At 49.6% G+C, this 21596-nt stretch overlaps 3 protein-coding genes across 5 annotated transcripts in view; 1 reads left to right on the forward strand and 2 right to left on the reverse strand.

Annotated features, from left to right (window-relative positions):
• The window catches only part of CBX5 (chromobox 5), a 132073-nt gene that overhangs the window by 64521 nt on the left and 45956 nt on the right, over positions 1 to 21596 (reverse strand). The window lies entirely within an intron of this gene.
• NFE2 (nuclear factor, erythroid 2) lies at positions 902 to 9924 on the reverse strand. Of its 3 annotated transcripts, none has more exons than XM_050748944.1 (3): positions 9604 to 9924; positions 3969 to 4138; positions 902 to 2176 (listed from the first exon to the last, which is right to left on the reverse strand). In XM_050748944.1, the coding sequence occupies exons 2-3, from the start codon at positions 4080 to 4082 to the stop codon at positions 1169 to 1171; spliced, it is 1122 nt and encodes a 373-aa protein (XP_050604901.1). In that variant the 5' UTR covers positions 4083 to 4138; positions 9604 to 9924; the 3' UTR covers positions 902 to 1168. The 3 variants fall into 3 exon arrangements, with proteins under 3 accessions (XP_050604901.1, XP_050604903.1, XP_050604902.1); XM_050748946.1 differs by lacking the exon at positions 9604 to 9924 and adding an exon at positions 6573 to 6758; XM_050748945.1 differs by lacking the exon at positions 9604 to 9924 and adding an exon at positions 4382 to 5301.
• PDE1B (phosphodiesterase 1B) overlaps positions 7889 to 21596 on the forward strand; it is a 292990-nt gene continuing 279282 nt past the window's right edge. Inside the window, exon 1 of the mRNA XM_050748883.1 lies at positions 7889 to 7892. The gene's annotated coding sequence lies outside the window, so the exon portion shown is untranslated. The remainder of the gene's footprint in view (positions 7893 to 21596) is intronic.

The raw sequence follows: 21596 nt of genomic DNA on the forward strand, positions 1-21596 counted from the left end.
TCTCTCAAAAAAGTAAAGATCTGGGTAGTGTTTGTCTAACATAACCAGAGAAAACGTTTCACAGGAATGAATATTTTACTCCACTGTGGAGCGAGTTTTACCAAAGCTTGGGTGTGAAATCTTCTGAAATTTTGATGTATAAATTCCAGCCAAGAATAGCCCATTCAATCTTCTGAGAGAACTCTGGCATATTAAGACCCAGGCTGAGAGGCAAGCAGGAGGGGAAGAAAAAAAGAAAGGCCTATGGGCATTCTGGGCTTTTTTGTGCTGGGAGGATTGAGAGAAAAGAGATGTAAACATCAGGAACCTTTGCATAGGGTGTTTAGCCAGTTTGGGCAGCTCTCCAAGCTCTACAAATAGGGCACCACCAGGGAGTGTGGGGTTCTTCAGATCATCCATGGCCCCTTACTCTGAAAAGGAGGTGAAGGTGGTAGATCCCCGTACTGCTCAAGCCCAATTGTTTGTTTGTTTGTTTGTTTGTTTGTTTTAGATGGAGTCTTGCTCTGTCGCCCAGGCTGGAGTTCAGTGGCACAATCTCAGCTCACTGCAACCTCTGCCTCCCGAATTCTAGTGATTCTCCTGCCTCAGCCTCCTGAGTGGCTGGGATTACAGGCGTGCGCCACCATGCCCAGCTAGTTTTTGTATTTTTAGTAGAGATGGGGTTTCACCATGTTGGCCAGGCTGGTCTTGAACTCCTGACCTCACGAGGAGTGATCCGCCCACCTCGGCCTCCCAAAGTGCTGGGATTACAGGCGTGAGCCACCATGCCCAGCCTCAAGCCCAAATTTTATGGTACCTCTCATACAGAGCTCTGGGGGGAATGAAATGAACGTGGTAAGATTCAAACAGATAGTTATCTCAGCTTCACCACCCTCCCTCAAGAAGGAAGACACAGTAAAAGGCTATTTCTGTAGCGCACTTTATAGACCAAAGCTTAGACGAGGTGGAGGCTGAAGACCTGAGAAGCTGAGTCAGGGAAGACAGATGCCAGCCCTTCGTCAAGGCAAGCCTCTTTGAACACACCTTGGAACTTCCAAACACCCGTTCCCATTGTCATCCTCTTCTGGTCTAGAGAACTCAGCTCCTTCTGGGTCTCAGGGTTGGGGAGTACCTTTATCAGAAGGGAATGAAGGAAATCCCATCACCAGTTCCACCCCTCTAGGCCAGCTTAGTCTGTGGCCTCCATCTTGGTCCCCCGGGGCACCAGGAAGATGGTCCCATCGGCAGCCTGTTGCAGCGCGTACTCTTCAGGAGAGTAGCTGTTGCCTGATTCATCCCGAAGGTGCTGGAAAATGTCACGATACAGCTCTGTCAGCTGTTGGCGCATGACCTCCAGGGTCCGGTCTGCCTCCCCGCGGGCCCTGAGAAGCCGCTCCCGTTCATTGCTCAGCCGCTCCAGCTCCCGCTCCAGCTGCACGATGGTTTCCAGCTTCCTCTTGCGGCAGTTCTGGGCTGCTACCTTGTTTTTGCCCCGTCGTCGGATGTCCCGGACTAGCGCCAGCTGGCTCTCTGTCAGCGGGTACCTCGCCAATAGCTCATTAAAATCATCTACCGGCAAGTTGACGATCTTGTCCGTAGGAAAAGGAATCTTCATGGCCAAGGCCCGACGTTCATCCCGACTCCCTGCCTCCCCCCGTGCAGTGGGCTTAGCCCGCACAGGGCCTGAGGCGGGCTCTAAGGCCAAGGGGGTCTCAGCAGCTGGCAAGGTATAGTTGGAGTGGGCCAAGGAGTTGGGCATGAGTGAGTAGGGGTACTCCACCGGGTACATCTCCACATACTCGCTGCGCCGCCGACCAGCCTCTGTCCCCTCCAGCTCAAGAGATTCAGCATCACTATAGTTGAGGGATAATCCTGAGTCGGATTCTGGGTCTTCTTGGGGCTTAGGTGGCCCCACTGGCAGCCCAATGTCCAGGAGAGCTAAAGGGTCTTGGAGTGGCTCACTGAGCAGGCCTGAGAGGCTCAGTGGCTTGGAGACTGGTATGGTCATGTTGCCATAGGAGTATGGGGCGTCTGGGACATGGGATGTAGATGCTGGGAGCTCATAAGGTGGTGGAGGAAGTGGGAAGCCAGCATCTGGGTGGATTGAGCAGGGGCAGTAAGTTGTGTGTGGTGGAGGTCCAAGGTATGAGGCTGGGGCTTGGGGCTCAAACGATGGCTCACTTGGAGCATTTAGACCCTGCAAGGAAAGACACAAAGAGATTTGGAGACAGACTAAGGAAGAAAAACCAACACTCTCTCAGGACCAAGCTGGATTCTTCTGAAAGACCCAGTGAGATAGTAACAAGGAAACAAAGTTGCCATAATCATTGGAAGCTTCTTGCAAAGTTCTGATACAGTTGTTCCAAGAATAACGCAGCTTAAGGCCAGGAGCGGTGGCTCACGCCTGTAATCCCAACACTATGGGAGGCCAAGGTGGCAGATCACCTGAGGTCAGGAGTTCGAGACCAGCCTGGACAACATGGTGAAACCCCATCTCTGCTAGAAATACAAAAATTAGCTGGGCATGGTGGTGAACGCCTGTAATCCCAGCTACTTGGGAGGCTGAGGCAGGAGAACTGTTTGAACCCTGGAGGTGGAGATTTAAGTGAGCCAAGATGGTGCCACTATACTCCAGCCTAGGTGACAGAGCAAGACTCCATCTCAAAAAAAGAAAAAACGAAAAACGCAGCTTTAGCAAGAATGGAAGTCACTGAGGTTGGACTGCAGAAAAGTCTACCTAACACTGGAACAATTATGAACTCTCCTTGGAAAAGCTCTTACTGGGTTGAAATGGCTCATGTTCGTCCAGGCGTGGTGGCTCAGGCCTATAATCCCAGCATTTTGGGAGGTCAACGCGGGCAGATCACGAGGTCAGATCGAGCTCATCCTGGCTAACACAGTGAAACCCCCTGTCTCTACTAAAAATACAAAAAAAAATAGCCGGGTGTGGTGGCAGGTGCCTGTAGTCCCAGCTACTCGGGAGGCTGAGGCAGGAGAATGACCTGGGAGGCAGAGCTCGCAGTGAGCCAAGATCGTGCCACTGTACTCCAGCCTGGGCGCCAGAGCAAGACTCCATCTCAAAAAAAAAAAAAAAAAAAAAAAAGAAATGGCTCATGTTCCTTTATTTCCTTCAGGAAGTCAAAGCCTTGTTATTCAAGATGACCCCTCAGAACCCTTTCCTGCTGCAGTTATCTAGGGTCAAAGGGTCAAGTTCAGATCCTGGCCATGCCCCGGATGCCCAGCAGAGGGAGCTGCTGTGTGGGAAGAGGGCCTAGGGCAGATCCTGAGGGTGCTAGGCATGGTAGCAGGGCAGTAAAAGGGGGTGGGCTGGGGGCTAAGAAGCACCTTGGGGAGCCAGCACAAACTCTGCCGTCTCCTCTTCAGTCCCTCTGTCCCTGCCCAGGTGCAGTGAGAAGTAGAGAACGTGCTAGAAACAAGGCCCCCAACCCACATCGGGGAACTACCCTGCTCCAGCCCAGCTGGGGACAAAGGCATCATTGTTAAGCCAACAGACACCCCTTTGTCCAAGTAGCAGGAGGAGAGGACCCTGGCATAGTCCAACTCCCCTTCCTGAGGCCCCTGAACTACTGCTCTGCTACCTGGAGTAAACGGACCCAGTTGCCAAGGGCAGGCAGAGGTAATGACGGAAGAAGATGGCAGGATCAGAGAGGCATGTCAGAAGAGAAGAAGGTGAGCAAGGGAAGGACAGCAGGAGGTGGGATAGAGAGAGATGTGAGTCAAGTGGCTGCTGAGAGAGCATACACTCCCTATCAGATCATTCCCTCCCCACCACTGCTCCTCCACTCCTGCTCCTCAATGTTCCTCAGTGTCTTCCATCCAGATCTTTCCCAGTTCTTCCTTTCCCAGTGCCTGAAGCATTACCAGCTCTGAGCCCTGCTTGCTCCCGCCCTCTGCCTCAGTCCAGGTCAACTCCCTGCTTCTCTCTTCTCTGACACACGCTCTCCCCACCCTATCCCACCCTTACTCACCTGCAGCTCAGTGATGGACATGATCTCTTGCCAAGTCAGTTCCATCTCTCCTAGCTCTGAAGTGGACAGCTGTATCACCCTGTTCCTGCTCTGCTGGGGAGGACACGGGGACATCCTACTGGGCCAGAGTCTGGTCCAGGTTCCTGGAAAGCCCAGATGGCTCTGGAAACCTGTGTCAAAGGAAAAGAGGTGTTAGAGCTACACCTGCTAGGATCAGCAAGTTTGCACTACCTCCTTGGAGGGGCTCCCTCCAGCTTCCCCTGAGGGAAGGAGAGACTGCCTCCTCCCCATCCTCACTCATGCTGGACTCATCAACCAATCCCTTAAGACGGAAAATCTTTTCCTGTGGTATGATCTCCACCTCGCCAACTATGGCCACAGTCAGTTCCTTTGGTAGCACAGAAGGTCTTTACCTTTTTTCCAGGCAAAATGCCCACTCTTTCCCCTACTTTTCACTCCCCCAAACTGTTTTCCTGGCTAAGGGCAGAGTCAGATCTTCTGTTTCTCTGTTTTCCTGTATTTTGTTTTTTTATTTTCTAGGGCAACATCAGGGGTCACCCTGCTTTCCTCCTCTGTCCTCAGTTTTAAGTTCTCAGCCTTTTCTTTCCAAGATGATGACAGTATATGCTTCAGGATCCCCAAGAGCATGTTGTGGAAAGAGCCAAGCAGACAGCCCCTCCCCCTCTCGAAGATATGGCCCAGGCCTGGTGGCTGATAGCAGCTCTGCCCTCTCCTCCTATCCTGGCCCTGGGCTTCCCTGCCTGGGCCAGATAAGAGGTTTATCAGCTGCAGGCGGCAGAGGCACAGAAGGAATGGGCTCTGGAGACACTGGACCTCTGTCCTGTGTCCTCACAGGGTCATTTGGGCCATACCTTAACCCACACAACCAGAAGTCTTTCCTCTTCTGAGGTAATACAACAACCTTAGTAAAGACTTAGTAAGCACTTGTTAAGAACTAAGCTTGATGTTGCAAGCTTAGTTTATAAGATTGGTTTTCACCAGGTGCAGTGGCTCAGGCCTCTAATCCCAGCACTTTGGGAGGCCAAGGCAGGCGATCACCTGAGGTCAGGAGTTCGAGACCAGCCTGGCCAACATGGTGAAACCCCGTCTCTACTAAAAATACAAAAATTAGCTGGGTGTGATGGGGTGGTACATGTCTGTAGTCCCAGCTACTCAGGAGGCTGAGGCAGGAGAATCACTTGAACCCAGGAGGTGGAGGTTGCAGTGAGCTGAGATCGCGCCATTGCACTCCAGCCTGGGTGACAGAGTTAGATTCTGTCTCAAAAAAAAAAAAAAAGACTGGTTTTCACAAAGATTCTAAAGGTACATCAGAAGCTGAGACTGAAACTGATAAATAATAGCAGGATGAGGTCTAGAACCTGACTCCACTTGACTATAATTTCTTCTAGGCATCTTCCCCTCCTGCCCCTGTATCTTCATACTCCAAACCTCTATTGGAAATCTACATTCATCAGTTCTTTCTGTGGAGTGTCAGTCTCTCTTTCTCCTTCTGGGCAATGTCCCTCTAGAGCCTTGAATACACACTGCCATCCAGTCCCTTTTCTTTTGACCTGGGTTCTAGTTGCAGCTCTGCCACAAAGCAGCAGTGTGATGTTGAGCAAGCCATCTCACTTCTCTGGGTCTCTGTTTCCTCATTTGTAAAACCAGGGAGTTGGACAAATTGACCTTGGAGGTCCCTTTCTGCTTGGATAGCTTAGAATTCTCAGCAAACCCTCACCCGTGTCCTTATCTTCTCTCTGTCAGTCCCTCTCCTCATGCTACCTCCCTATTCCCTGACACCCACCTTCCTTGCATCTGTTTTCCCTGCCGTCAGCAAGAGACTCCAAGTAGATTTGGCAAGGTCTTCCTGATCTCTACGGTCACACATTGTGTGTGTGTGCACGCACACAGACATACCCTGCCATATTAGTAAAGGGAAGCAGGCTAGGATGAAGGAAACGTGGGAGAGGGGAAGCACTTTGGGAGGCCGAGGTGGGAGCATCGCTTGAGCCCAGGAGTTTGAGATCAGCCTGAGAAATATGGTAAAAACCCATCTCCACTAAAAATGCAGAAATTAGCTAGGCATAGTGGCACACGTCTGTGGTCCAAGCTACTCAGGAGGCTGAGGTGGGAGGATCACTCGAACCTGAAAGGTCAAGGCTGCAGTGAGCCATGATTGTGCCACCACACTCAAGCCTGGGTGACAGAGCAAGACCGTCTCAAAAAAAAAAAAAAAAAAAAAAAGGCCAGGTGCGGTGGCTCACACCTCTAATCCTAGCACTTTGGGAGGCCGAGGCAGGTGGATCACCTGAGGTCAGGAGTTTGAGACTAGCCTGGCCAACATGGTGAAACCCCTGTCTCTCCTAAAAATACAAATATTGGTCAGGCATGTTGGTGGGCATCTGTAATCCCAGTTACTTGGGAGGCTGAGACAAGGAGAATTGCTGGAACACGGGAGGTGGAGGTTGCAGTGAGCTGAGATCGTACCACTGCACTCCAGCCTGGGCGACAGAGCGAGACTCTGTCTCAAAAAAAAAGAAAAGAAAAAGAAGGACAGAGGATAGGATTGTATGATCTCAAATTGCATGACCTTAGACCACTCACCACAAGGATGGCCCAGCACAGCAATTTATTTTGGAATCTTCTCTTCAACTTACGACAAAATTAGTAGGAACTACAAATGATGCTTTTAAAAGAGTATCTCCCCTAGCTCTTGCCTCCATCCCTTTGTTTTATTGCCATCCCCAGAGATGGGAGTTGGTGTAGGCAACTCTGCCAGTGGGCAGAGTGGGTGGGGTGTTTATGTCTGTCCAGGATGCCATTTCAACACCGGAACCCCACCCTCCTCCACCCAGGTTCTGGCGGAAATTGCCCAAAGGCAAAGTGAATGGAGAAGGGGTTTAGGGGGCAGAGACAATGACTCTTGCTTCATAGTTCTTCACTCACCCCACCCCACCCCGCATTTGTCTCTCCTTTTATCTTCTTGGATCTGACTCTAAGGTGCAGTACAAAGGTCCTGCCCTAGGAGGCAGGAGACCTAGGTTCTCTGGCACTTGAGATACATGACCTTGCCAGGCGCGGTGGCTCACACCTGTAATCCCAGTACTTTGGGAGGAGGTGGGAGGATTACCTGAGGTAGGGAGTTCAAGACCAGCCTGACCAACATGGATAAACCCTGTCTCTACTAAAAATACAAAATTAGCCGGGCATGGTGGTATATGCCTGTAATCCCAGCTACTTGGGAGGCTGAGGCAGGAGAATCGCTTGAACCAGGGAGGCAAGGTTGCGGTGAGCCGAGATCATGCCATTGCACTCCAGCCTGGCCAACAAGAGTGAAACACTGAAACAAAAACAAAAACAAAAACAAACAAAAAAAAGGATACATGACCTTGGGCAAATTGCTTCTCATTCAGTCCCTTCCCTAAATGGAGACAGGACTAGAAACCAATTGCTGTGAAAGGCTGTAGGTTGCATCTAGCTCAGGGAGTCACAAACTTCATTGTGTGCCACATTCACCTGGGCTACATGTAAAAACACAGATTCCTGAAAGCCACTTCAAATCTACTGAATTTAATTCATAGACCCAGGAATCAGCATTTTAAAGTGCCTCAGTGGCCGGGTGTGGTGGCTCATGCCTGTAATCTTAGCATTTTGGGAGGCCAAGGTGGGTGGATCACCTGAGGTCAGGAATTTGAGACTAGCCTGGCCAACATGGCAAAATCCCATCTCTACTAAAAATACAAAAATTATCCAGGTCTGGTGGTGCACACCTGTAATCCTAGCTATTCAGGAGGCTGAAGCATGAGAATTGCTTAAACCCAGGAGGTAGAAGTTACGATGAGCTGAGATCATGCCACTACACTCCAGCCTGGGCAACAGAGTAAGACTCTGTCTCAAAAAAAAAAAAAAAAAAAAGGGCGGGGGGGAGCAAGGAGAGGCAGGAGTTTGGAGGGGAGAGAGTTGAGGAGAACCTCTGGATCCATTCCAACCAGCTTTTGGGTGCAGTAGCAAGTTTGTACCAGGTGGCATGTGGAACAGGATGCTTTTCCCTAGACACTCAAGAATGGGTGGTGTTCTATACACCAGGCATAGGTCCCTCTGGGTCTCCAGAGCCTACCTTTCAGAGGACAGCAGAGCTGGCAGGCAGTGGGATAGATCAGGGAGATGGATCAAATAGAACACCATAGAGGGTATAGAAACTGAGGAGATACTGGGAAAGTGAAGTGGGCTTCCCTGTGTTCCCTTTCTTTTACAATAAGAAGCTCCCACTTTAGTTCAGCTTTCATTTTGAGGTCACACAACCATCTTACTCCCACTGGGTTGTCTGTTCCTTCTCTTACTCCCCAACATTGTGGATTAGGTAGAAATGGGGTTGTCACCAGGGACTAAAGTCCATCCTCCTTACTCTTATCCTGGTGGTCCTACCCAGAAAGATTTTTATCACAATCCCTAAGTACTCACAGAATGATATTGGAGATTCATGCTTAGGAATACAGAGTGAGGACCATTTGGAGAGGGATAATGGAGAGAGGAATACATTTGGCCTTGGCTGCTGCCCCAGGGCTCTTAACTTCCTTAACAAGGGGGAACAATGAGAGGGGGCTTGCCTCAGGATCCCTTTTCGGAGGCTTATTTGACCACCTCACCTCTCCATGTGTCAGTAGGTGCAGTGAAAGGATGAGGAGGGATTAGTAAAACATGGGATATGGGTTGGCAGGTAAGCAACTTATTAGAAAGATTAGGGAGAACTCCCAAAGAGAGAGACGCACATAGAGGTGAGACAGAATGAAGGGGGGAAAAAGGAGGGAGAGAGATTTGAGTATGGTGAGCTCAGTGCCCTGGGGACATGCATGACTCAAACAAATGTGTGAAAACAAAGGAGAGGGGGACAAGTTTCTGCTATCCTGTCACTTCATCCCTGGACCCCAAACTCTAGTCCTTTGGTACCGATGTCTAGGGGATCCCAGCCCCAGCAGTTCTGATACCTCCTCTCTTCTCTTCCACTGCTTCCCAAGCCCCTATTTCCCAAGCAGCCAAGAGTTCCAGTTAGAAGCAACTATGCTGGGGTTGGGATGCCTTCCTTCTCCCTCCAGGTCCAGCTGATCTCTACTGCCCCTGGGCACAGAGAAGAGAAACGGCAAGGGAGGCAAGAACCCAGAGGCGATCTCTCATCCAACCGCCCCACCTTGCAACGCTTCTCAGAGGTTCAGATATCCAGTGTTTCCAATTCCTCAGCTTTCCCCAAACCTTCTCAGCTGCCTAGACAGGGCAGAGTAATGGAACGGAGTTGGGGAAAGGGTAGTCTGTTGGTTCCCCCAGGGTAGCCCACCAGTTGAAGGATTCCTCCTGGCTACTCCCCAGTCCCTCAGCGTGCCTTGCCTGGGGAGACCACTCTCTGGTCCCCATTCACAGCCGCCACCCCAAGGATCCCAGAGCACCCAAGAAACCATTTAGGTCTTCTCCTAGAGGAGTTCCCAAATATATCAGATTCCTAAACCAGGGGCGATCTAAAAGTCTGAAGTCTCCTGAGAACATACCGAAAGTTGGTTATTTTCCCCCCTCACCTCCTTCACCCCCCCAACCTGCCCCTCAGATACCACTGGAATCCTCCCCACCCACCCTGCCTTTCAGGCACCTGTGGCAGAGTCCCAGCGGAGTGAGGAGAGAGATGAGGCTCCCGGTGTTGTCTCTGGGGAGGCTGAGCCTGAGCTGACACTGCTGGCCGAGGATCCCGGCTACCTTTGAGAATGTGCGAGGACCGCGCCCCGCCCCCGGGCCATTGCTGAGCCTTGAGTATGGAGGCTCAGGCTGGGCTGAGCACAGGAGCCCCAGGCAGGAGCACCAGCGTCTGAAACCCTCAGCCTGAGTTCTCAGTCCTTCCTCCAACCCTCCCCTTTCCCCGTGGCTGTCCTCTCCTCCTGCCCCTTTCGGCCAAGAGAGGAAACTTGAGCCTGATGTGGTTTCTGCCCACACCCCGCCCCCACCTTGCTCCTGGCCAGCGGGGGCACACATGGCTCCAAGCCTCTCACAGCCCTGTTTTCAGCCCAGGAGTCCAGCCAGGTCTGTGTTTCTCCCATGCGTTTGATGAATTCCAACTTGATGGTCCCCTCGAACGTGACCTTTAAACTTTATGCAGGTTGTCGTCGCCTTGTGTCCCCATGGCTCTCCTAGGGACGGGGAAACTGAGTCGTATCAAGGTGGAAGGCAGCTGAAGGTAAGGACCAGGTGTCTAGCTTACCAGCTGTCTAGGCAGGTGGACGTTTAGGGCATAGCCTTCATTTAAGGAAAACCTCGACTCTGGGAACAAGGGCAGGGGAACTATTTGGAGGAGGAGGGGCAGCTGGCTGCTTTGATGTGTCCTTTCACCTGTAGCCTTCTCCCCTCCCCCCTCAGCCTCAGATATCCTAGGACAAAGGCCTCTTTCTTGGCCAGGTTTTTGTCAGTGTGTGAGGGGAGTTAGGTGGGGGGCCGCCCAGCAAGGAGATTATTCACCTCCCTTAAAGGGGACCCCAGATGTCCTTTGTCCTCCTTTCTCCCAGGCAAAGCACCCCAGCCACATGGCACCCAACTCTGTTAGGCCAGTAAGTACCCTTATCTTTTTTTTTTTTTTTTCCAGAAAGGAGCTCACTCTGTCTCCCAGGCTGGAGTGCAGTGGTGTGAACATGTTTCACTACAGTCTCAAACTCCCAGGCTTAAGCAATCCTCCCACCTCAGCCTCCCAAGTAGCTGGTTCTATAGGTCAGGGCCACCGTGCCCAGCTAATTTTTTTTTTTTTTTTTTTTTTTTTTTTGTAGAAGTGGTGTCTCACTATATTGCCTTGGCTGGTGTTGAATTCTTGGGCTCAAGCAATCCTCCCACCTTGGCCTCCCAAAGTGCTAGGATTACAGGCATGAGCCACCTCACCCAGCCCACTTATTCATCTTTTTGCCTCCAAGCTACACAACCAAAGCCCCAGGTCAAACCCATCTTTCTTCAGAGACTATGAGAAAAGAGCCTTTCTTCCTCCTGATTTGTAATGGCTTTCAGCTCTATATGTCTGGTTTCAATCCTGACATCTGCAGCTTACATTTTTTCTTCTTACGGTGTTCAAGTTAAATTAGAAACATCTCAAGACTGGGGAAGCAGATAGGTGCCACTCTGAGGCAGGACTGGCATTCAACAAGCATGCTCTGATGGAATTGCGTTTACTGTTAAAATAATGAAAATGTTCTGTCCTACTTGATAAAGAGCAGCTGCTGTGAGCCCTCTAAGTGTCTCCCACGACTCCACCAGTAGCCTAGTTCTCCTCTAAGATCCCCAACAACCCAGCAACACAACCATGGAAGTAAAGAGGCAATGCTAGTACCATAAGGAGTCTCCTGCGCTGCCTGCTTGTGCTGGAATTGGCCAATGCCCATGCCAAACCTATGGTTAAATGCTTTGAATTCCATCCCTATTCCAGTAGATCATGACTGCACATGCATGATCAAGGTAGGACAGGAGGCAATCCAATGACTTCATTGCATGTTACATGTGGGTTCAGAATCTCTTGAGACTTGGGCATGAATCTGGGTCACATAGGTAGGCTCTCAGATATAATTCTCTCATTTGCATACTTATTTGGGCCACTTGGAGGGGATGAAGAATGGTAACAGTCACATTTGTGGCTGACTATATAATGATATCAGGTTACAGATAGTCAACAAACATTTATTGAATAAGAATTATCAGTTCAGGATACTGTTGTTGCATAGACAATTATGGATAACACAAGGCTCATCATTCATTCATTCAACAAATATTTATTGAGTGTCTACTATGTTTCACATCCCAGGAACACAAAGATGAGCAAGAGAGTCTGTATCCTCAGTCAAGTCTAGTCAGGGAATTACATTAACAAGGTGTATATAATAAAATAAAATAAAATAGGCCAGATGCGGTGGCTCACGCCTATAATCCCAACACTTTGGGAGGCCGAGGCAGGCAGATCACCTGAGGTCAGGAGTTCAAGACTAGTCTAACCAACATGGTGAAACCCCGTCTCTACTAAAAATACAAAAATTAGTCAGGTGTGGTAGCATGTGCCTGTAATTCCAGCTACTCAGGAGGCTGAGACAAGAGAATCGCTTGAACCCAGGAGGCAGAGGTTGCAATGAGCTGAGATCGTGCCACTGCACTCCAACCTGGGTGACAGAGCGAGACTCTAGCTAAAAAAAAAAAAAAAAAAAAAAAAATTGAATTAAAAAAATAAAGGTGTATATACAGTGCTATGGAGCAGAAGAGGAAATAAATTCTGCCAAGTGAAATTCAAGGAGGGCTTTACAGAGAAGATGACAATTAAGTTAGGCTGTGGAGAAAAGCTAAGAATTTCCCAGGCACAGAAGGGGAAAAGAGTATTCCAAGCAAAGATGTGAAGGCATGGAGGCATAAAATACAGAGCAATACTTTGGGTTTACTAGATTGGCGTATGAGATGGGAAGTAGGAGAAGATAAGCCTGGAAAATTTGACAGGGGCTAAATTATACAATGTCTTGAGAGTCAATCTAGGGAGAGTATACTTTATCCTATAAACAATAGGGATTCATAGAAGTGTTTGAGGTCATCTACTACTTATTTGAAGGGACAGACATAGTCAAGTAGGGTGTTCTAAGTGAAGAGACAGCCTTCCTTCACTAAGGGGACTGGCTAGGTGGAGATGGCTCTCTCATCTCACCCTCACTCCTCTCCTACAGAAAAAGAGGACTTCACTGTGGTTCTCAGGCTGTGTCCTGCCTCCAGGACACCCTTTACAGGCTTCAAAGGAAGGGATGGTTCCTTAGCCCATTCCTCTCAGATTCCTGAAATCCAGACCAAACACCCTTCTACCTTAAGTCTCCTTTGATTTACAAATTGCAAAGCATTAGGAGCCAGCCTGAATGGGTTGGATAGTGCCTATGACTTGTTAAAGCAGGGATGTCTAAGGTTTTCCTATCAAGACTCTCCCACTTCATCAAAGGTAGCAGAGATGGAATACGATATGGAGAAAACCATGGCCACATATCTTTACTATTTTATCATTCTCCACGTATACTGCTAACTAACTCCCTAAAAGATTGACTTCTTGTCACACCTGGTCAACCCACCCCTACCCTCACCCTCATAACGTGTGTGTACACCACCAGCAGCAGCAGGTCAAGCCACAAGCAATGTTGCCAAACACCCCACTGAGTTATGCAACCAGCTTCCCGAGAAGGGCGGGGTGTGTAGAGGTGGAACCAGGGGAGGGCCATGGGTCCCAGAGGGAGCTGGCTGCCTTGCCTGCTTGCCTGCTGGTCTGACCGCAGTGGCCCCAGAGGGCGGGGGCAGGGCTGGCCCTTTATCAGTGCCCTGCAGGGTTGCACCCACCACCCCCTGGCTTCCTCTCTCAACAGACGGAAAGGGGAGGCAGCCACAGGGGGCAAGGGGAGGGCTGGGCGTTATCCTAGGCAGCAGAGCCGGGCGGTTACCCCAATGGTTGGGGGAGGTGGTGGAGGGGTCTGGGACCAAGGGAATAGTGAGGCCCCTCTTACTAAAGTAGCGGAGGGCCCTGTTATACACCGAGGCTCAGATGGTGGACTAGATTTCCTAAAGCATCTAACTCATTGTTCCTTGCGTTCCAGTTTGGGTAAGGATAGGATTTTAAAAAGTCTTTGAGGAGGTTTCTTTCCTCAGATAAGAATTTTTAGACGACTGACTCAGGAATTAAGGGGAGACTGAAGCCCATTCTCAGGACAAAAGGGTTTGGGGCTTTCAAGGGAGTTGGATGTGACTGAGGTTCCCATACCCAGGCATCTAAGAGTTATGTCCTTTAGCAGAGCCTAGTACTAACACCAAAATGGATGAAGGCTGATAGATAAGCCTAGCATAGTCCAGAAGAAATAATCCCTGGGGCTTCATTCTACTTTATTTATTATTATTATCATTATTATTATTATTTTGAGATGGAGTCTCACTCTGTCACCCAGGCTGAAGTGCATTGGCGCGATCTCGGCTCACTACAGCCTCTGTCTCCCGGTTTCAAGCGATTCTCCTGCCTCAGCTTCCCAAGTAGCTGGGATTACAGGCACCTGCCACCACGCCCAGCTAATTTTTGTATTTTTAGTAGAGACGGGGTTTCACCATGTTGGCCTGGGGCTTAATTCTAAATCTAGAAAGAGAAGTAGTTTTGTGGTACATAATAGATCTTGAGTCTTAACACATGGGCTTGAGGCTGGGCACGGTGGCTCACACCTCTAATCCCAGCAGTTTGGGAGGCTGAGGCAGGAGAATCACTTGAGCCTAGGAGTTTGCGACTAGCCTGGGCAACATAGTGGGACCTTGGTTCTACAAAAAATTTTAAAAAATTAGCCGGCCTGTAGTCCCAGCTACTCGGGAGGCTGAGGCAGGAGAATGGCATGATCCCGGGAGGTGGAGCTTGCAGTGAGCTGAGATAGTGCCACTGCACTCCAGCCAGGGGGACAGAACAAGACTCCGTCTCAAAAAAAAAAAAAAAGGCCGGGCGCGGTGGCTCAAGCCTGTAATCCCAGCACTTTGGGAGGCCGAGATGGGCGGATCACGAGGCCAGGAGATCGAGAGATGATCCCGGCTAACACGGTGAAACCCCGTCTCTACTAAAAAATACAAAAAAACTAGCCGGGCGAGGTGGCGGGCGCCTGTAGTCCCAGCTACTCGGGAGGCTGAGGCAGGAGAACGGCGTAAACCCGGGAGGCGGAGCTTGCAGTGAGCTGAGATCCGGCCACTGCACTCCAGCCTGGGTGACAGAGCAAGACTCCATCTCAAAAAAAAAAAAAAAAAAAAAAATTAGCCGGGCATGATGGCGTGCACCTGTACTCCTAGCTACTCAGGAGGCTGAGGTGAAAGGATGGCTTGAGCCCGGGAGGTTGAGGCTGCAGTGAGCTGTGATTGTGCCAGTGCACTCCAGCCTGGGTGATGGAGCAAAACCTCGTCTCAAAAAAATAAAATAGGCTGGGTGTGTTGGCTCACACCTGTAATCCCAGCACTTTGGGAGGCTGAGGTGAGCGGATCACTTGAGGTCAGGAGTTTGAGACCAGCCTGGCCAACATGGTGAAAGCCCATCTCTACTAAAAATACAAAAATTAGCCGGGTGTAGTGGCACGCACCTGTAATACCAGCTACTCAGAAGGCTGAGGCAGAATAGCTTCAACCAGGAAGACAGAGGTTGCAGTGACCTGAGATCGTGCCACTGCACTCCAGCCTGGGTGACAGAGCAATATTTCATTTCATAAATAAATAAATAAATAAATAAAATGAAATAAAAAGGCCGGGCGCAGTGGCTCATGCCTGTAATCCCAGCATTTTGGGAGGCCGAGGTGGGCAGATCACGAGGTCAGGAGATCGAGACCATCCTGGCTAACATGGTGGAACCCTGTCTCTATTAAAAATACAAAAAAAGGCCGGGCGCGGTGGCTCACGCCTGTAATCCCTGCACTTTGGGAGGCCGAGGTGGGCGGATCACGAGGTCAGGAGATCGAGACCATCCTGGCTAACACGGTGAAACCCCGTCTCTACTAAAATACAAAAAACTAGCCGGGCGCGGTGGCGGGCGCCTGTAGTCCCAGCTACTCGGGAGGCTGAGGCAGGAGAATGGCGCGAACCCGGGAGGCGGAGCTTGCAGTGAGCCAAGATGGTGCCACTGCACTCCAGCCTGGGCGACAGAGTGAAGACTCCGCTTCAAAAAAAAAAAAAAAAAAAAAAATACAAAAAAATAGCCGGGCATAGTGGCAGGCGCCTGTAGTCCCAGCTACTGAGGAGACTGAGGCAGGAGAATGGCGTGAACCCGGAAGGGGGAGCTTGCAGTGAGCTGAGATCGTGCCACTGCACTCCAGCCTGGGAGACAGAGCGAGACTCCGCCTCAAGAAAAAAAAAAAAAAAAAAAAAGACATAAAAAGACTTGGGGGCTGGGCATGGTGGCTCATGCCTGTAATCTCAGCACTTTGGCAGGCCAAGGCAGGTGGATAACTTGAGGTCAGGAGTTTGAGACCAACCTGGCCAACATGGCAAAACCCTGTCTCTAATAAAAATACAAAAATTGGCTGGGGTCGGGCGCGGTGGCTCAAGCCTGTAATCCCAGCACTTTGGGAGGCCGAGACGGGCGGATCACGAGGTCAGGAGATCGAGACCATCCTGGCTAACACGGTGAAACCCCGTCTCTACTAAAAAATACAAAAATCTAGCCGGGCGAGGTGGCAAGCGCCTGTAGTCCCAGCTACTCAGGAGGCTGAGGCAGGAGAATGGCGTAGACCTGGGAGGCGGAGCTTGCAGTGAGCTGAGATCCGGCCACTGCAGTCCAGCCTGGGCAACACAGCGAGACTCCGTCTCAAAAAAAAAAAAAAAAATTGGCTGGATGTGGTGGTGGGCACCTGTGGTCCCAGCTACTTGGGAGGCTGAGGCAGGAGAATTGCTTGAACCCAAGAGATGGAGGTTGCAGTGAGCTGAGATAGTGCGACTGCACTCCAACCTGGGCAACAGAGCAAGACTCTGTCTCAAAAACAAAACAAAAAATAAAACAAAACCAAAAAAAGGCTTGGGCTTCGTGTGGAGTGTGGTGGCTTGAACCTGTAGTGCCAGGTACTCAGGAGGCTGAGCCAGGAGGATCACTTGAGCCCAGGAGTTTGAGGTTACAGTGAACTGTACTCCAACCACTGTACTCCAGCCTAGGTGACAGAGCAAGACCCTATCTCTAAACAAACAAACAAACAAACAAACAAACTTGGGCTTGGGTCCTGGCATTTACTGGCTGTATAGACTTGGGTAACCCAATCTTTCTGGGTTTTTTTTGTTTGTTTGTTTTGTTTTTTTTTTAGACAGAGTTTTGCTCTTGCTGCCAGGCTGGAGTGCAATGGCACGACCTCAGCTCACTGCAACCTCCACCTCCTGAGTTCAAGCGATTCTCCTGCCTCAGCCTCCTGAGTAGCTGGGATTACAGGTGCGCACCAACATGCCCAAATAATTTTCTGTATTTTTTTTAATAGAGATGCGGTTTTATCATATTGATCAGGCTGGTCTCTAACACCTGACCTCAGGTGAGCCACCTGCCTCAGCCTCCCAAAGTGCAGGGATTACAGGTGTGGGCCACCAAGTCCGGCCAACCCAAAGCTTCTGAGCTTTATTTCCTCACTTGGAAAATGGAGACAATGATGAGAATGCCAACTTAGTGAAGTTGTTAGGAAGATAAAATGGGATAAATACAAAAATTAGTCTGTTACTTATTAGATGAAAGCTTAGATACCTGGAGGCCAGAGTGACCCAAGGGCTTGAGGAACTTCGAATGCCCTATCTGGAGGTCAGACTCTGGTAGAGAGATGCTTGGGACAAACTGAAGCCAGTGAAGAGCCTGATTGTGGGGGAGAGCAAGAGCTAGGCTGCACCAGTGTTGGTGGGGAGGAACGGGGGCTAGACTTCCAGGAACTAGCCTGCAGGCCATGGCTCTCCCATCCCAGCACTACTGGGCGGGACTAGTTCCAGCCACGCCATGGGCGCAGTGCCAGGCTTATGGGCTTCAGTCACCTTCCAGGAACCCCAGAACCTCCGCCCCACCTCACACTGTGGCAACCCTTTAAAGTGGGTGGAACTGCCTAGGAAGTCCCACCCTTTGCTCCTCCTTAGAGGATGGAAAGCCAGATCCCTGGCCGTTTACTAACTTCTTTTCACAGGCATCCTTCTCATTCCAGACCTCCATCTTTGCCCCTGCTGCTCCCCTCTACCTGGAATGCCTTCCTTGGCCCTTTCTACCAATCTGAGGCAGTATGGAGTAGACGAGAGATCTAGGTTTGAGTCTCAGCTCAGCACCTAGCAGCGTGGACCTGGGCAAATTATCTAACCTCCTTTGAACCTCAGTTTCCCCTTGGTAATGAGGGAGAACAGAGTTTCCATCACAGGTTGTGAAAGGGATCAGATGAAGCAATGCACATACAGTGCTTATACAGGAAATACATTAATGTTGGTTCCCTTCTTATAATCTACTCTCCAAGGAGAGTTCATTTCAAGCTCTAGATCTACAACACTCTTTCTGGCTACTTTCGCACATACACATAGTCCTCTTTAATTTCTTTCTCTCTCTCTCTCTTTTTTTTTTTTTTTTTTTTTTTTGAGACAGAGTATCACTCTTGTCGTCCAGGCTGGAGTGCAGTGGTGCAATCTCAGCTCACTGCAACCTCCGCCTCCTGGGTTCAAGCAATTCTCTGCCTCAGCCGCCTGAGTAGCTGGGATTACAGGCACCCACCACCATGCCTGGCTAATTTTTTGTATTTTTAGTAGAGACGGGGTTTCACTATCTTGGCCAGGCTGGTCTTGAACTCCTGACCTTGTGATTCACCTGCCTCGGCCTCCCAAAGTGCTGGGATTACAGGAGTGAGCCACCGTGCCCGACCAATTTTTGTAGAGATGGGGTTTCACCACGTTGGCCAGGCTGGTCTCAAACTCCTGACCTCAGGTGATCTACCTGCCTTGGCCTCCCAAAGTGCTGGGATTACAGGCGTGAGCCACCACACCTGGCCATATTCCTCTTTTCTAAGTTATTTTGCAATTATATGTACCAGAGAATTAATAGCCTCATTTAAATATTTTTCTATTTGGACCACATGATTTTGTGTTTCATTATACCATCCTATAATAGTATAACGGTAGGCCGGGCGCGGTGGCTCAAGCCTGTAATCCCAGCACTTTGGGAGGCCGAGATGGGCGGATCACAAGGTCAGGAGATCGAGACCATCCTGGCTAACATGGTGAAACCCCGTCTCTACTAAAAATACAAAAAACTAGCCGGGCGAGGTGGCGGGCGCCTGTAGTCCCAGCTACTCGGGAGGCTGAGGCAGGAGAATGGCGTAAACCCGGGAAGCGGAGCTTGCAGTGAGCTGAGATCCAGCCACTGCCCTCCAGCCTGGGCGACAGAGCGAGACTCCGTCTCAAAAAAAAAAAAAAAATAGTATAACGGTAAAACGGTAAATTTTTTTTTTTTACTCAAAAAAATAAAATAGGCCAGGCACGTTGGCTCACACCTGTAATCCCAGCACTTTGGGAGGCTGAGGCGAGTGGATCACTTGAGGTCAGGAGTTTGAGACCAGCCTGGCCAACATGGTGAAACCCTGTCTCTACTAAAACTACAAAAATTAGCCGGGTGTAGTGGCACGCACCTGTAATACCAGCTACTCAGGAGGCTGAGGCAGGAGAATTGCTTGAACCGGGAAGAGAGAGGTTGCAGTGAGCTGAGATCATGCCACTGGTAAAAACGATATTGAACAAAATTTGTCTCAGGCACCATAGTACAATGGCTAAGAGCATGAGTTTCAGAGTCAGAAATGCCGGCACTCAAATCTTGGCTCTGAAGATGGGAACAATGGACACTCAGGACCACTGATGGCAGGGAGGGCTGAAAAACTACCTATTGGGTACTATCCTTATTACCTGGGTGACAGGATCATTCATACCCCAAACTTCAGTGTCATGCCATATACCCATATGACAAACCTGTACCCTCTGAATTTAAATAAAAGTTGAGGCCATGTAGGGTGGCTCATGCCTGTAATCCCAGCACTTTGAGAGGTCAAGGCAGGAGGATCTCTTGAGCTCAGTAGTTGAGACCAGCCTGTGAAATATCGTGGGACCCTTCTACAAAAGGGTTCTTCTACAAAAAAAAAAAAAAAAAATTCTTTTTAATTAGCTAGGTGTGGCTGCATGCAACTGTTGTCCCAGCTACTCAGAAGGCTGCAGTGGGAGGATTGTTTGAGCCTAGGAGGTCAAGGTTGTAGTAAGCTGTGATCATGCCACTGCACTCCAGACTGGGCAACAGAGAGAGACCCTGTATAAAAAAAAAATAAATTATTATTATTATTTTATTTTATTATTATTATTATTATTATTTGAGACAGAGTCTCACTCTGTCCCCCAGGCTGGAGTGCGGTAGTGTGATCTCGGCTTACTGAAAGGTCCGCCTCCCGGGTTCACGCCATTCTCCTACCTCAGCCTCCAGAGTAGCTGGGACTACAGGCACCCGCCACCACGCCCAGCTAAATTTTTGTATTTTTAGTAGAGACGGTGTTTCACCGTGTTAGCCAGGATGGTCTCGATCTCCTGACCTCGTATGATCTGCCCTCCTCGGTTTCCCAAAGTGCTGGGATTACAGGTGTGAGCCACCGCGCCCAGCCTATTTTTATTATATTTTGAGATGGAGTTTCACTCTTGTTGCCCAGTCTCGAGTACAATGGCATGATCTTGGCTCACCGCAACCTCCGTCTCCTGGGTTCAAGCGATTCTCCTGCCTCAGCCTCCCGAGTAGTTGGGATTACAGGCGCCCCTCACCATGCCTGGCTAATTTTTCTCTATTTTTAGTAGAGATGGGGTTTTACCATGTTGGCCAGGCTAGTCTCAAACTCCCGACCTCAGGTGATGCTCCTGCCTCAGCCTCCCAAAGTGCTGGGATTACAGGTGTGAGCCACCGAGCTTGGCCCTAGTTTTTTTATTTTTTTAAGAGTCTGGGTTTGACTCCTAGGCTGGAATGTAGTAGTGCTATCATAGCTCACTACAACCTCAAACTCTTGGGCTCAAGTGATCTTCCCACCCCAGCCTCCCAAGTAGCTGAGACTACAAGTGCGTGCCACCACACCAGGCTTCACTATGATGCCCAGGCTGGCCTCAGACTCCCAGACTCAAGCAATCCCCCAACCCTGGCCTTCCAAAATGTTGGGATTACAGGTGTGAGTCACTGTGCCTGGCCTTTTATTTTTTAAATAATCCACTCACTCCCCTTCACATCCAGAACTATAAACTTGCAGACATTGTTAACTTCTTTGTCCCTCTTGCCCTCCACAGAACTTCTGGAAAAAAATCCAATTCTAGTTAAATCCAACAATTCAGCTTCTCCATATATATACCTAGGTAGCTGAATATTGAAGGAGAAAATCTCAGAATCTGGCTAACTAGCATCACTTTAAATTTAAAGGGTGCCGTGGCTCATGCCTGTAATCCCAGCACTTTGGGAGGCCGAGGCAGGCAGATCACTTGAGATCAGGAGTTAGAGACCAGCCTGGACAACATGGTGAAACCCTGTCTCTACTAAAAATACAAAAATTAGCTGGGCGTGGTGGCGCATGCCCATAATCCCAGCTATTTGGAAGGCTGAGGCAGGATAATAGTGTGAACCTGGGAAGCAGAGGACGCAGTGAGCCGAGATTGTGCCACTGCACTCCAGTTTGGGCGACAGAGCAAGACTCTGTCTCAAAAATAAATAAATAAATAAATAAATAATAAAAAATAATACCCCTAAAACTCAACACTCCCAAATAATTCTATATTTCCCTGGTAAATTCTCTTTTCTACCCTGCATAATGATTGTTTCACACCTTCTCTCTTCTAACATCTCCAATACCACCTCCACTTCACTCTCAGCAGATGATCTTGCTTCGTGTTACATTGATAAAATAGATGCAATTAGATGAAACTGCCTCATTTTTTAGAATACCAAATCCACCAGTTTACTTGTATCTATTCCCACATGTGTGGTCTTCTACCTTATCAAGGTGAAAGAAGGCAGCCGGGCACAGTGGCTCACGTCTGTAATCCCAGCACTTTGAGAGGCCTAGGCGGGTGGATCACCTGAGGTCAAGAGTTCGACAC

Source organism: Macaca thibetana, chromosome 11 (assembly GCF_024542745.1).
Source record: "Macaca thibetana thibetana isolate TM-01 chromosome 11, ASM2454274v1, whole genome shotgun sequence".
NCBI classification, from domain to species: domain Eukaryota; kingdom Metazoa; phylum Chordata; class Mammalia; order Primates; family Cercopithecidae; genus Macaca; species Macaca thibetana.